This window comes from Trachypithecus francoisi, unplaced genomic scaffold, assembly GCF_009764315.1.
Source record: "Trachypithecus francoisi isolate TF-2019V2 unplaced genomic scaffold, Tfra_2.0 Lachesis_group8, whole genome shotgun sequence".
NCBI classification, from domain to species: domain Eukaryota; kingdom Metazoa; phylum Chordata; class Mammalia; order Primates; family Cercopithecidae; genus Trachypithecus; species Trachypithecus francoisi.
Window position 1 is genome coordinate 103521095 of NW_022681473.1, and position 14929 is coordinate 103536023.

General features: G+C 39.9%; 1 protein-coding gene across 6 annotated transcripts in view; it reads right to left on the bottom strand.

The window, feature by feature from the left end:
• Window positions 1-14929, bottom strand: part of CADM1 (cell adhesion molecule 1) — a 336635-nt gene that overhangs the window by 35230 nt on the left and 286476 nt on the right. For 3 of the 6 annotated variants that reach the window (XM_033207451.1, XM_033207449.1, XM_033207448.1), the window contains exons 6-8: window positions 9139-9238; window positions 5836-6008; window positions 530-607 (exon numbers count right to left, since the gene is read on the bottom strand). In XM_033207451.1, coding sequence (XP_033063342.1) covers window positions 530-607; window positions 5836-6008; window positions 9139-9238 — 351 coding nt within the window. The remainder of the gene's footprint in view (window positions 1-529; window positions 608-5835; window positions 6009-9138; window positions 9239-14929) is intronic. The other 3 variants (XM_033207453.1, XM_033207452.1, XM_033207450.1) reach the window with 1 other exon arrangement.

Below are 14929 nucleotides of genomic sequence, written 5' to 3' on the forward strand. Positions count from 1 at the left end.
CTGATCTCTTGTGACTACCTAGGCAACACAAACAGGTAGTAACACTGTCAGCGGGTACTCTCTGGAGCAGGAAGGATGACTATGCATTTAGTAGCATGGCCCAAATAGGCACATTGAAGTTAGGAGTGTATATTTTCCCTTACAGGGACTGAGATGAAACTAAGACAGAGACAAGATTGAAAGCCACAGTACTTACCATTTCATCAAACATGGCTAAGCAGAAGCTATAGGCGTGTTCTCTAGCAGCCAGCTGCCATTTTCCCTAGGATTTTGCTTTGAATAGTGATGTTTCAAAAAGAATTCTTTTATGCATGAGCTGCAAAATATCTGACGTACTGTTAAATGCTTGGATGTTTCTGAGGTCCTTAAGATTCAACTTAAGAACGTAGTATCTAATGTCGCTGGAGTTCCAAAATAAAGGAACAATTAAATTTCAAGGATTTAAAGGGAACTTTTTGGCTTCTTTTTATACATACCAGAAAGACAATATACATTCAGGACATTTTCAATGGTAATGAAGGTACCATACCTGTGATGATGGTAAGGATGGTGGTGGTGGTGGTGGTGGTGGTGGTTGTTGTGGGAGGAGGGATAGTTGTGGGGGGATCTGGATAGAAAAAAAAAGGAAAATCAAACCCACAATGCTGAACACAACAATGACCAGTAATGACAAAACAAAGGCATGAGGACATTGAGATGTTTGTTTGATGGCTTCCCCCTTTAAAACCGAAAGTTCTTTCCCTGCAAGATTTATGTCTTGTAATTATATCCCAAAGCCTTAGTTGGAAGGGCTGAGAAAAGAAGAAAAGAGAATTTTCATTAACGAAGTGAATTAGGGATGAGGAGATGTGAAGAGAGGGGAGGAAAAATCAAAACATACAATACCCCTCTTCCCTACCAGATTTCAAAGGTGAGGTTAAATCAACTCAGTACCAAGAGGGTACAACAGTTGTCATTTCGTTTCAGCTTTTACAGATGGGAGGAAGGAGGAGGAGGCAGTGCTGTTCTATTAGAGGGCTCATACCAGCCAAGGATGAGTGTGCCCCTGCACACTTGCTCTCTGTGACTGTTAACTTCATTATTCTCCATCAATACATCCCAGCAGGAAGTAAAACTACTTCTACACTCATAATAAATACAAAGAAGAGAGAATGTCACCAGTAAATATCAAGTTCCAGGCATGTGAGATTTTACTGAGATTTTATTTTTTAAAAGTCAATAAATTTTACAACTTATAAATATTAATAAGTTGCCTTTGCTCATATTAAAAGCTTGACCTAAGTGGACTACAGTGATAAAACTGAAAGAACGTTTTCCATCTTGTAAACAAGAGAACCAAATATAAATGAGACTCGACCTTCAAAGCCAGGAACCTGATAGGGAACCCTCTGTCAGATATTTGATATACTGTATATTCTTCTACCGTCTCAAAAATTACTTGGATACAAGGGAAGGGCAAATATGAAAGAGAAAAAAAATTCTAAGACCAAATGATCAAACTGAATGTGTTAAATTGTCAGCAAGACTTTGAACTAAGCAATCATTCTGCTATAATAGAGCATAAGATGATTTGAAAGCTTTTGATTTTAATTTTTATCTAAAGCACATCAACTTTTTCTCCCTGACACATCTGGTGTCCTTTTATCTTCAAGTGAGCTCTCAGATTGTCTAATTAATACATCAAAACTTTAATTATACACTGCACCTTTATTGGGCTTGGTGTAACTTCCCAAAAGTTTATAAAAATATTATTTTGGTGCTTGGTTGCAAAGTCTACTTAAAATGATTCCTACCATCGATCAACAATCTGAGGTTTTAATTTTCTTCACAAACTGCTTCTCTCACACAAACACACTTGGATGAAATTAACAGAGAAGCAGCTACTGTTCTGTTCGATGGGAGGCTCCGTTCCTTTAAGTTGGGGATACAAGCAGTTTACATTTTTATTTTAAAGGAGCCTCACAGAAGTCCAAAAAAGGATGTCATTTAAAAATAATCACATTCTCCTCCAAGAAGTAAAAATGATTAAGTTAGTAATTTTAAACTACCTGTTTAAAAGAAAGGCAGAATGAGAAATGCAGTGATTCAGGCCATATGTTCAGTCTTGCTCCTTCACACTTTTCACGGAGGCCACAGGTGGGGAAGCATTTTGTGAGCTGGAAACTCATTTGGATGCACCTACACACCTGCTGCAGGTGCCAGTGCAGATACAAATGAACCAAGTGCACTGACCCCTGAGCCCAGCACTAAAGACATCCTGCTGCCTCCACTACACAACTAAACTATATCCAGAGAGGTGCCTGCTGCCCTGCACGGGGTCAGTTAATGTGATTTTTCTGTTTTGCTTGAATTACTATATCTACCACTGAAAAGGAACATTTGTTCCTGGGAGATTTTCCCTGATATACTATAATCCTATTTCTTTTTTTTTTAGATGGAGTCTTGCTCTGTCGCCCAGGCTGGAGTGCAGTGGCATGATCTCAGCTCACTGCAACCTCCGCTTCCTGGGTTCAAGTAATTCTTCTGCCTCAGTCTCCTGAGTAGCTGAGACTACAGGCGTGCACCACCACACCCGGCTAATTTTTGTATATTTTTTAGTAGAGATGGGGTTTCACCATATTGGCCAGGCTGGTCTTGAACTCCTGACCTTGTGATCCGCCCACCTCGGCCCCCCAAAGTGCTGAGATTACAGGCATGAGCCACCATGCCTGGCCTATAATCCTATTTCTGCACCTATTCTAAAGTATTGACATAAAGTGTGTGATGTCCACAATACAATAAGAGTAGATCTGAAGGTGATTTGAAAATATGATTATGAACCAAGGGGTAGACCAGACTAATGAAGGCACAGACCTCAGAGAAAGGTCATCAGTCCCTCCCATTTTGTGCAAATCACACACTTTCAATTATCTTTATCACGACTGGGGCAACTGTTGTCCTTCACATCTGGCTAAAGTGACCTGAAAGAATTAGATTCCCTTAACAGGTTTAATAACCTCAGTGCTTAGATCATTTCTAGCAATAAGAGCAATGTGAGGCCACTATTAAAGAAAGTACAGAATTGGAGTTAATGAGCTGTGTTTGACATGTAGAGGCTAAAAAAATAAAACCAACTGGGGCTCGGGCACTAACCAGCTAGATTCTTCATGTGTAGAAGTTGCTTCCAGAGAGTTAAACTATATGGAGGCATGCCAACTTTTAGTTCATAAAAGATTTCCAAAATTACCGTAGTAATACAACAAATCAGCTTTGGAAAGAAAATCTACTCAACACCTTCCCAAAATGCTAGAGTATTTTGTTAATAGACTAGTAATACCTTAGGCGAATATTCTAACCTATCATCTCAAGAACTGTTACTAGGACTGACTAGGGGAGGTAGGTAGTATATTACGAATCTAGAAAGTCCTGAGACAAGGATAGGTGTACCATCTTGGATTAGGGAGACATGTATATGTAGCTGTGCCTGCCCTAAACAGGTGGATCCCTATATTTCTTGTCTTTCAAATAATGCACTGTGGCCCAGACAGTTAATTCTAAGAGGATCATCTCATATTGAAGGGGACTGTTCTGTTGGAAAGCAGTGAGAATAAGAGAATATAGAAAGAAACACAAACTTTGCTGTGGACTTTAGAGCCAAAGTATTTTGGTTCTAAAACACATTTAGAAACCTGGTGAAGTTGGGGAAAACGGTGGGACCTTTCTGAGCTTCAGTTTATCATCTGTAAAATGGGATCATGATAATGCCTGCCTCCTGGTGTTATCGTGGAGATTACAGGAGACCATGCATGTGAAATCGTTACCATAGGGCATGGAATAAAGTGAGCACTAAATAAATACTAGCTATAAACTACTATTCAATTATTCAAATATATCTGTCTATCAAACCCACAAAATGTTTCTTCTCTTGAAATGTAGGGGCAGTAAGTACAATAAATCAAACTGTTTTTTCCAGGTAACTTAGGGTTCTCAATCAAGGAAGCACATGACAGACTAATGGAAATTTGTCACTGCTTTTTATAATCTGCAGATTGTAAAGAGCTGGACTGAAAGCCAGTAAACCTGGGCAATAGCAATGTCGGGGACTCCCATGAGGCGCAGGCCCTTGTGTGAAGAGAGCACATGCAGAGAAAGGGAGGAATGTACTTTTCACCCCCACCGAGCAGTCTGTGGAAAGAGATGGCTCCGCATATCGCCAGCTGAAAACAGGCCATGCTGTGCCCCCTCTCACCTACGTAGAAAAGCTGTTCGCTTCACATGGATTTCCTTAACTACTGGGAGAATTAATGTTATCATGTGTGAACTACAGACAACATTGGTAGCGCATAAAGAGAAAACATACTTCAGAAGTCTACAAATAAGGTGATTAGATGTGATCTTTTAATTTTGCATTATGCTAGGAAAAAAATCTCAGGTATAGGCTGAGGATTATATTTTAATATCCACGCAGATATGGTGTAAAGCATGCTTCTATTTGATTAAAAGGACTGCCACTCCTATTTTCTTCATAAGGAAAGTATCCTGGTTTTAAGACACTATGGTGTGGATATTTCATAGGTATAATTTATGTGTATCTAAACATTTATTCACATATACTTATACTTGTAAATTGGATTATTTACACTGCTAACATGAAGAAAAAAATGCCCCTTTCACACACACACCTATTCAAATATTTATAACACATTGAAATGTCGATGCCTCTGGTTACTCATTCTTTGTCATGTCAGTTCATGGCTATTTCTTGGCATATGAGGTTTCAATAGAAAAGAAGAGATTAATTTGATATTATAAAACTAGAGAGGAGGTGCACACCTCAACTAAATAGAAAATATTCACCATTCGCAAAATCAACAGTAAGTTATAAACAGGAAGTAAGTTTAAGATGCCTGGAACGTAGTAGATGCTCAATAAATATCTGTTGACTAGAAAATAAAATTCATGAGGTTTTAATCATCCTGAAAATTGGTATTAACAAAACAGACATATTTTTTTTTTTTTTTTTGAGGCGGAGTCTCGCTCTGTCGCCCGGACTGGAGTGCAGTGGCCGGATCTCAGCTCACTGCAAGCTCCGCCTCCCGGGTTTACGCCATTCTCCTGCCTCAGCCTCCCGAGTAGCTGGGACTACAGGCGCCCGCCACCTCGCCCGGCTAGTTTTTTGTATTTTTAGTAGAGACGGGGTTTCACTGTGTTAGCCAGGATGGTCTCGATCTCCTGACCTCGTGATCCGCCCGTCTCGGCCTCCCAAAGTGCTGGGATTACAGGCTTGAGCCACCGCGCCCGGCCAACAGACGTATTTTTTTAAAAAGGCTTTTGTTCTGAAGCAGTAGCTACCGGTGGTTTATGTAGCTACAAAGGACCTTGTATTTGTTCTGAGTATTTACTGGCTTGCAACATCTTTTGAAATTTAATAGCCTCATGCTGAAAATAGAATAGTTCTGCTCATCAAAGCAGGAGAAAGGCTAGCCCAGGTATCATAGGAAAATACCACTGGGAGTAAACTTTCTGAGCCGAAAAGCCACTCATTGGTAAGGTTGAATGTTTCAGTCATTACTTCTAACATAATCTCCATGGCTTGTGCCTGAGGACACAGCTTTCCTTCTCAGCATGACCAAAGACTGTAATCTAGTAGAAACTCCCATGATTAGAGGGAGAGAAGAAAGTCACTATCCCAGGTGGAGACACTAGGGTCCACCTCAGGCCAGGCTTCTTTAAGTTCTAGAAGGAAACCAACTGGTTTTTGATTTTCAACTTGACCAAAAGCTTTGGGAGTAAATCACAAGTAAGCAGCTCCATGTGACTGACTCTAGTAGAAGAGCATTTTATCTTCTCACGTACCGTATACATACAGCATATAATCCGAGTGAGCTTTCCCCACTATGTTTGAAGCTTCACAGCGGTATGTACCATTATCTGTTTTGTTTAGGTTATTGATGAACAGGTTGGGCCCAGACAGTACGGCGTGTTGAGGCATTTCATCATCGACTCTCACCCAAGTTACCATCACAGGCCTGCAGGGGGAAGGGGAGGAAGACAAGTCACATTATCATTTCCCATTAAGATGTCTGCATCAAACTTCTGACCCACGCACTAAATGAATCGCATGCAGGGTGACACAATTAATGAGGACCTACTGGAGATATGTTAAGTTCACAGAATTACAACTGTGAAGTCTCCAAAAATCTGTTTGGTATACAGTTTTTTCTTTTAAACATGATCAGATGTTGAAAAACTTTGAACAGACCACAAGCAGGAGTCTCATTATTTCCAATTCATCTTCGACAAATCAGCAAATAAGTGTGCCCTAGTTTTATGCCCTGCTGTGTTGTTTCTCACCAATTCAGGCAGGACAGAGCTCACCCATTGTTAACATCCCATTAATTAGGAAAGAAATCAAGTTCTTGGCTAGTGATACATGCATTCATCTGATGGTTACTAACACACCAAGACTTGGCTTAGAAGCCTCTTGTGATATTTAAATGGATTTTGAGTTTCACCAAAAGGAACGGACTTTTATATCTGAATAGTGCTTTTCTTGGGCCTCTGTTTGAAAAACCACCTTTGATTCTGGAAAGATGTAATCATTTCCTCTTCTCCTTAACCTCTCCCCATAACCTGCCTCCCCCTACCCAGAATGCCACCCTGTCTTTGATGCCCTGGTCCACCATGTCTATCTGTTTCTTGGCAAATTGCCTTCTTTCCTGGCTCTCCAAGGCCTGCATATTGCAAGAACTTTCCCTGTGTGTGCACCTGCAGTGCCCCAAGCTTGTGGGTAGGGCTCTCAGGCTAATCACCATGGAATGCATTCCACATGGATCCCTTAGGGCCCAGGGCATCTGCTTACCAGAGACAAGTTTGTTTTAGTGATTTAAAGTACCACACTTGTATCCATCGGGAAAAAGCAAATTTCGTAAGATTTGCCAAAGCTAAAAATGCATACACACCAAGTATCTTTTGAAAACTTCCATTCTTCAAGGTGTTTCCCTCAACGTCCTATGAAGGTGAGGCTACATTTAGAATTGTGCCTGAAAACTTCCATTTTGAAGGAAGGACAGCAGAGATCCAGCTCAGAAGTTCCTTCCTTCCAGTTCCTACGGCTGCCTCTAGGAGCAGCGACACGACAAGAGAACCATGCTTAATGAAGAACGGATCCTCAAGTTAGCCCTGTCAAGTAGCATTCCAGTTTTCAAATGGGATGTGAAGTTCCAATTTTTCTTTAATTACACATGGGTTTGTCATCACAACCCAGTAAATTATTTAAAAATTAGTACTGCATATGTCCTCCTTGTAGGCAATGGCAAATGGGCCTGCCTGGCAATCAGACCTAATGTCCTGCTGCTTGACAGCTGAAACAATCAGTAGGGGTAAGTGCTGAGAATATTCACAACATTTAATGGCAAGTTAAATTACCATTTTTATTGTATGCAATTTCTTGAGAAAATAAATAGGTAATATGCTAGAAGGGATAGCAGTAGAGTAATGTGAGCTTGCTCACACAACCATATACTAGTTCCTATTTGAAAGGAACAAACAAATCCCTTCTCTGGCATAAATGTCCTGAAGGAAACATGTAATTTACTGTCCCCGTGGCACATTCAATTGAACGCAGTACCTTCTTCAGGGGAAAAAAACAAAAACAAAGTATAGGTTAGCAAGCCATATACTGTAACTGTGGTTAATGTGGCCGAACACAGGTATTGCAAGTGGCAAGAGGCCTCTGAGAATTTTTTTTTTCTTCCTCTATTGGATTCTTTTTGAAGAAAGCTGCTAATTAGGGAATAGTTCAAACTGTTTACAAAAAGAAAGATCTGAATCTTTGGCAGTGCTCAAAAGAGAAAAAGATCACTCTGCTGAAGCTTGAAGCATTCAAAACCAAATAACTTGGGAACACCAGAGGGAAAGTGAAACAGAACCAAGACCACTTTCCACCTCCTAAAGGTCATTTAAAACTCCACATGGTTAGCACAGAGGGAAGGCAATTCCAGCACATGGAGCGCTAAGTACAAAGATAGGGAGGGTTGAAATGAGAAGAGAGAACCAACAACAGCCAGAGCCCTCTTTGGCTTTCTGATCTCTTATCATAGATGATTCCTTAGTTAAAATAGGGAGGCTTCTTTCCAGAGATTTCTGGGGAAGCTTTGTTAAGATGCTCTGAATTCTTTATATGAAAACTGTGATGATGCTGGCTAGCAAAACTCTTTGAGGGAAAAAGAAAATCATACTACGGGGACAGCAGAGGGAGCTCAATGCTGTTTTTTGTTGGGTACCACTCAAGTTTGAGTGCCCTTAATCCCAACATTGACCTATTAGTTCATTTCATGAATCCTCAACTTGCTTTTTCCCCTAAGAAACAGAAACAGTTAAAAACAATCTTTACTAGAAATACAAAAGAAGTGTCCCCTGCCCACTAAGTAAACTGAATCATAGTTAAAGTGGTACCACTGTGTGGCTTTTTTTGTTGTATTAGTGATGATACACGTAGTTCCTCTAATTCACTTTGGATCATTTCACAGGGCAACTCAAGTGGCTCCTTTATACTTTCAAGAAAATAACAGTCTTAGTTGTTTCTTCTTTTTCTCTTATGAAGTGGCACATATATCCTCCTTAAGAAAAGTTCCTGAGCTTTTCCTTACTAACAAAAATATTTCTGGGAGTCATGTATGAATGATACTTTTCTTTGAGGGAAGAAGATGCAAAATTAAAGGTAGGGCAAATTCATTTGCCTACAGCTGGCCCTAAACATAGCAGCTTAATGTAAGTCTTAAAACCATCTTTGTAGCAGCTTAGATATTAACACAAAAGGTGGCAGATATATTATTAGATTGTGGGGACACCAAGAATTTATTAGGATTATTCTTGCATGTGAGAGAGAAAATAGTCCTGACAATCATGTTGATGATAATAAAATAGAATTAGCTGAGATTTCAATCTTAGCTGGCATTTAGTTTTTCTCCCAGTCCTGACCATTAAGAACTATGGATATTTATTTCCCCTCTCACTGAATATTCTTTAGTTCCTGAAAAACCATCCATCCTTTGCAGCAGGAGACAGGTGACAGGCCAAGGACTGGCGAACGCATACGTCTGTGTTGTGGCATTTACTGTGCACGACCCTCTGCCAACCTTGTCCTTCAGAACTTACTGGGGCTTCCCGATGGCTTCACATGTTAACTCAAGCGCGTCCCCTTCCCGGGTTAGGCCTTGTAGAGGATAAGTCATCTGAATATGCACTTGAGGCTTATCTGTGTGACAACAACACAAAGTATAATGTTTAGCAAATGATATCATCAGGCAAAATCAGACTCACACACTGCCTCAAAACCCACAGTACCAGTCCAGCACTTACTCTCTCCCATCCGATGCCTTCAGTAACACCCTTCTAATTAGTTAGTAATCCTGGCATTTGCTCAAATTAAATTGACTAATAACTCTAAGGAGTGAACAGCAAATAGATAAGAGATTCACAAGCCAACTGCGCCACATCAAACATTTCCTGTGAAATACAGTTTGCTACACTGAAGTTTATCTCCAAACTCACTCAAGCTAAAGGAAACTCATTTGCCTTCAAGCTGAGGTGAAGCCATAGATATTTGTGGTGCTCAGAATTGATACATTTTATCATATATCATATATTACTATGTGACAATATGTTGTGACACTGCATGTTAATAAGTTTGCCTCTTCTATGTTCTTGTTTTCAAATGGGAAAGCAGAACTTCTGAATTCCACTCAAATGACTTTAAGGAAAAAGAACTGGGACATTTTGGGAGCCCTTCCAGGGAAAAGTCTTTGCTATCTCATTGCAAACATTAAAAAGAAAAAATACTGACATTTACTCAGGATCTGCTCTCCTAGGACCATCACTGGTGGTAGAAAAAGCCTAGTTTTAGGGATGGGAACTCTGGTACCCACAGACTGAAGTAGCTCATCCAAGATCATAGAGAGAGAGACAGCCCCAGAAGTCTATGTTGGGATAGATTTCTGATTCCCAAGTGCATTTCCAATGGTAATCCATAATTAAAGCCAGGTATAGCTTCCTAATGCACTGAGGTACTTCGGAAGGAGATGTAAGCATTCCTATTTCCACCAGCTACTTAAAACTGTGTTTGTCAGTGTGGGGATATGGCTATGAGAGATGAATAAGGGGAGGTTCAGGGAATAGGGAGGGAAGCTACAGAAGTTGGAATTAACATAGATACATATACAAATACATTAACAAATAAAACCTGAATGGAATTAGGAGATTGTTTTTTTCTGTGCTGAACTAACAAGCTATTAATCCCTAAATCAGTTATCTCATTTAATTCTGTGACTCTGTAAATGCATATTTTTGGAAATGTACCCAAGACTAATAAATGTGAGAGGGCAAGGCATCGGCTGGCTGAAAGGTCAAAACAATTACCATCGTTTTACTTTCTCAGACAATCGTACCACCTAAACAACAGCCCCTTGGCCTTTTACAAGCTGTGGTTAGCTCATTAACGTTCATGCTATGGAATAAGGGAGAAGATAGAAATATTACGGCAAGGCTCAACCAATCTCATCCCGTACACAGCTATATAAGCTGCACAAGGAAGTCCTCACTAGGGATGGCTGCTTTCTAGATGCATTCTTATGGTCTCTTTCCTATCACGAATCTTTCTCTCATGTCTCTAAAAATTACATGGCATTCAAAACCTTTTAAGAGAGCCCCCTTGTTCACCCACCAGTGTGCACTGCATACTGTGAATTGGTAGTGCTTTCTGAGAAGCTAAGTCTCTTGCCAGAGAACGTAAAGTTAACAAGCCCAGAAACTCCAGCTGACCCTTGCAAGTTACACAGTTCTATTCTTGGACACGTTGGCGAAGAAAATGTTTAAGAGCAAAATGGTGTTGAGGTTTCCAGATACTGATAACTGGGTCGGGAAGGTAGTCATTAAAGAAAAGCAGAAATGCTTGTGAAGAATAAACAGGATGACCTTGAACTAGCACTGGGTGGTTCACGAGCTCCTGGGAACCCCCTTTTAGAGACAGAGGCCACATATTAGGCTAACTACAACTGCTGGGCATCAGGTGTGGGTTTATTGTTTGTGGTCGTGTAACACACACACACACACACACTAGTTGGTGAAGTTCAGTTTTTAAAAAAGATACAAAAAAAAAAAATGAAAGAAGAAGGTTATGAGGTTATGACACAGGACACACAGAAAACAAAAGACCTGCTACCTCATAGTTCATACCCAGAAACAGCAGCACTTACTAGAGTTCCCAGTTAGGGGACCTCTAGCATTCTTACCCATGAACCATTCTGGGTGAGGCTAAATTTAAAGCCCCAAATTTGGGCTGAAATGTAATATTTGCTTATGGGTTAATCTCTGATCTACAGAAAGGCTACATTTTTCATGCACTGCTGACTTTGGCCATTCATTAAGAAGAAGCAGAATGCTTGCTGGCCTGTGGAAGGATTTTGTTTTTCTTCTTTTTTCCTTCATGTAATTTACAAGCAAACAGAGAGGACATATTTTTCAGCACAGTGCACTAAGGATTTTACATGCTCAACTTCCATCAATAATAAAGACAGTGTTGAAAAACTTAACCCACCCTGCCTCTTCAGTCCCACTGAGTTTTAGTAAATGCTTTTTTTATGTTCCTAATGAGCTGTTTATCAGTTGTCAATTATTCACATAAATTAGGAAGAACAAGCTAACGATTTGTTATACCTGAAATTTATTTTAAAAACCACTTACTAAATCATAAAAAATACACCTTCAGTTTTGATAACTGATTTTCCCAATTTACTCTTTAAGTTCTGGAGAAATATCTACTATCTACTTATGGCTACAGCTGCCACAGTTACCGTAATAGCTGGCTGAAAAGGTAAGCATTAGTCTTGCTTGCATTATACAGAAAAATGTTCCCCTCTGTTGACACATGCAGTATTTATAGGCATATTATCTGACCATGGGCAGATGAGCTTTCCTCTCGTCCAGTCTAGGAATCAAATATTATAGAAGGTCTATGTGCCAAGATCTATCCCTGGGTGATGGAAACTTAAAAACAAATTCTGTTCCCCTTCCTTTGTCCTGAAAGAGAAACTTAAGCATTCTTAACAGGTGGAATAGAAACCCTGGGATTCCACTGGCACCTCTAGAACTAAGGGACATTAAATTTTCCATTGAAGAGCCTAACTACGATATGAATATGTCAAAATACCTAACAATCCAGATGGCTGACTGAATAGCCCAGAGCTCATCATTTATATTTTAATTATGTTCATAAATCAAATGTTATAACCCACCAAATCTTTTCTGAAACAGAACCAGCCTCCAAGATTTATTTTTAAGTAATGAGGTAAAGCCTAGTACATTTTCTGGGGGATCATTTTATGCCTCGGTTGGTGTCGTAAGGCACAAGGCCAAAAGCCAGATGATACTTTCTACCCAAGTGCAATAACTGCCCAGAAATGTATCACTCAGAATGGCTTAATGTCATTATAAAATGGAACTGCTATATAAAAAGAAGAAAAATAGTTAGGTCTGTACACTTAAAGAACATTACAGTTAAAGACATGGCATCACCAACAGCCAATCAATTAGGTCGAAGGAGCTGAGGTTTTCCTAATACACTGTAAATTTTTTTAAACCCCGTAAAAGACATTTAGCAAGACTGCTATAGCAGACAAAATTTGTTCATTAGTCAAAGTTGCACAGAGGGTTAAATACCAGGAGGCTTTAGGTCACACTATAGTAGCAACCAATTAAAAAAATAATATTAGAAAGACATTCTGATTTGATGATACTTTCTTTAAATGTACTTTGCTCTCTCTATAAAGGGAAAAAACATATAAAAGGAAACTCTTAAAGAGGTTGGAATGGCTTGCTGGCAGATTACAATTGATTTCATGCCAGTCTGACCTTGCACCACATTCTGTGATCTTTTCAGAAGATGAAACTCAAGATTCTGTAACCTGTATTTCAGTTTCCTATGTAAATGAAAAGGCACAGTCTCCTCTGTAGGTCCAAACACTAATATATGAGGTCTTTGCATTCCTTTTTTTAGTAAAAGGTACTTTGCAGTTTCTTCATGACTGGGATGTCACCCTTCCCGGGTAGCAGAGAGGAGCAGAGCTGAGTCAATGGAAAAGACATCCTCCTCCTGGCAGGAGACAAGCCAGTGGGAGACCTAGTGTCCCGGAGATCCCACAACCTTCCTGTCTTCCTGAGAATTTCTAAATCAGGAAACACAGGTGTCATATTTTCTTTGATGTGCTCAATACAACCAGGTCCAGGGACTTGAGTGCAAATCTGTTTCTGTAACTGCATTTGGGACACAGGCTCTTCTTCATGTTTCTTACTTAGATTTCACCCAATATTCTGAAACACCAGGGAGTATGGGATTTGATGTTTGTGGATCAAGTGCTAATTGTTTCAAGTCCTACCAGGGAGAACTCAAGGGCAGCGTGAGCACAGATGATATTAGAATGTCTGGGTAGCGGGTCTGGGTCAGCCCCTGTGCATTCAAGTGAGGAAGAATTGACTGAAGAGTCTTTGTCAATCATGGAGGATTACTGGAGTTTGGAGAAGAACGACAATGCAAAGATTAACCTGAGATTTGGTGAACGTTAGAGGCTGTCTGAGCTCAAAGCAAGAATGAACCCCTACAATATGGCTGTCTAAATTGTTGGGAGAGGACAGCTTTGCAACTAAAGAAGGGCCATGTCTAGCAATGCCAGGTGACTGGGACTGGTGAATGAACGGAGTCACACAGAGCTCTCAGAGGAGGTAAAGAGAACATCTTGCAAAAGATTTGCTTTCTATTGTCATAATACATTCATGAATAATTTTCACTGCCATTTATTTTGTTTGTTTGCAAGGTGAAGAACCTCCTGCTGTCACATCTGTTGTTATGAATTGTAGTACTGAAACTGGGCTCTTGAAGAGGCCTGAACTATTGTGAGTGGGATGAGTCAAATCTGATGGGACTGACGTAAGACCAATACCACAGTAGAATGCAATCTTCTCTTGCTGCAACTTTCAGGTAGGTTTGTGGGTATTAGAACTACTGTTTACCCAGAAGAATCAAATTTGATCTCACGGTGTTGTGGCAGAAAGCTTTGTTCCCAGTGCTTTTTAAATGGGGGTACACACTCACAGAATATTCTTCAGTGTCTTGGAAGCAATTTTCATCATTTGTAAGCAAACACTGGGCAAGAAAATCCCTATAGCAAGATTTTCTGTACAAGACTGTTCCCTCTGTAACAACAGAGGGTTTTTGTTTTGTTTTGTTTTGCTCTGTTTCTTGAAGTCTTGGTAACTAGAACAGTGCCAGGGACTGGCACACAGTAAGCATTCGAGACATAGTTACTGGATGAGTGAATGAAGGAATAAGTGAATGAGAAAGTGAAGAAACATTGGGGCATGGACTTCTCCTTCCACCTTTACTACTGATTAAAAAATAAATACAATCAGATCACGAGTTCCTCTTAGTCATCATCACAAAATATACTTGCGTTTTTCTTTTGGAAGGTCAATCCAGCTCCCCAAATCGGAGGTTCAGCCCAGGTGTTCTGCTTTACATATTTCCACCTCACTACACATTTATTTAGCACTTCTGGTGTGTGTCTAAGTGGTATTTTACAGGAAATCAGAAAGGATGTTGCTTGACTATTCCTTTTAGATTTTTAGAGGCCAGCTTCACAACTATTTAACCTTCCACAGAATCAAAATTTGACCTTGAGTTAAAAACCATTAAGTGAAGTATGTACATTAGAAGACTGGTTTCACTATGTAAGTATTCGATGTCCACAGCCACACAGACACATCTTTTACAAATACATTAAGGTCAGTGAGATGAGAGGAGGTGGTCCTTAGTAAAAGAGGCCTCTTTCTGCGGGGTATGCATTCAAAGGCTTTTCACTTAAGGGTTTTTCCAGTCTTGCTCAGGATGTATTTGCCC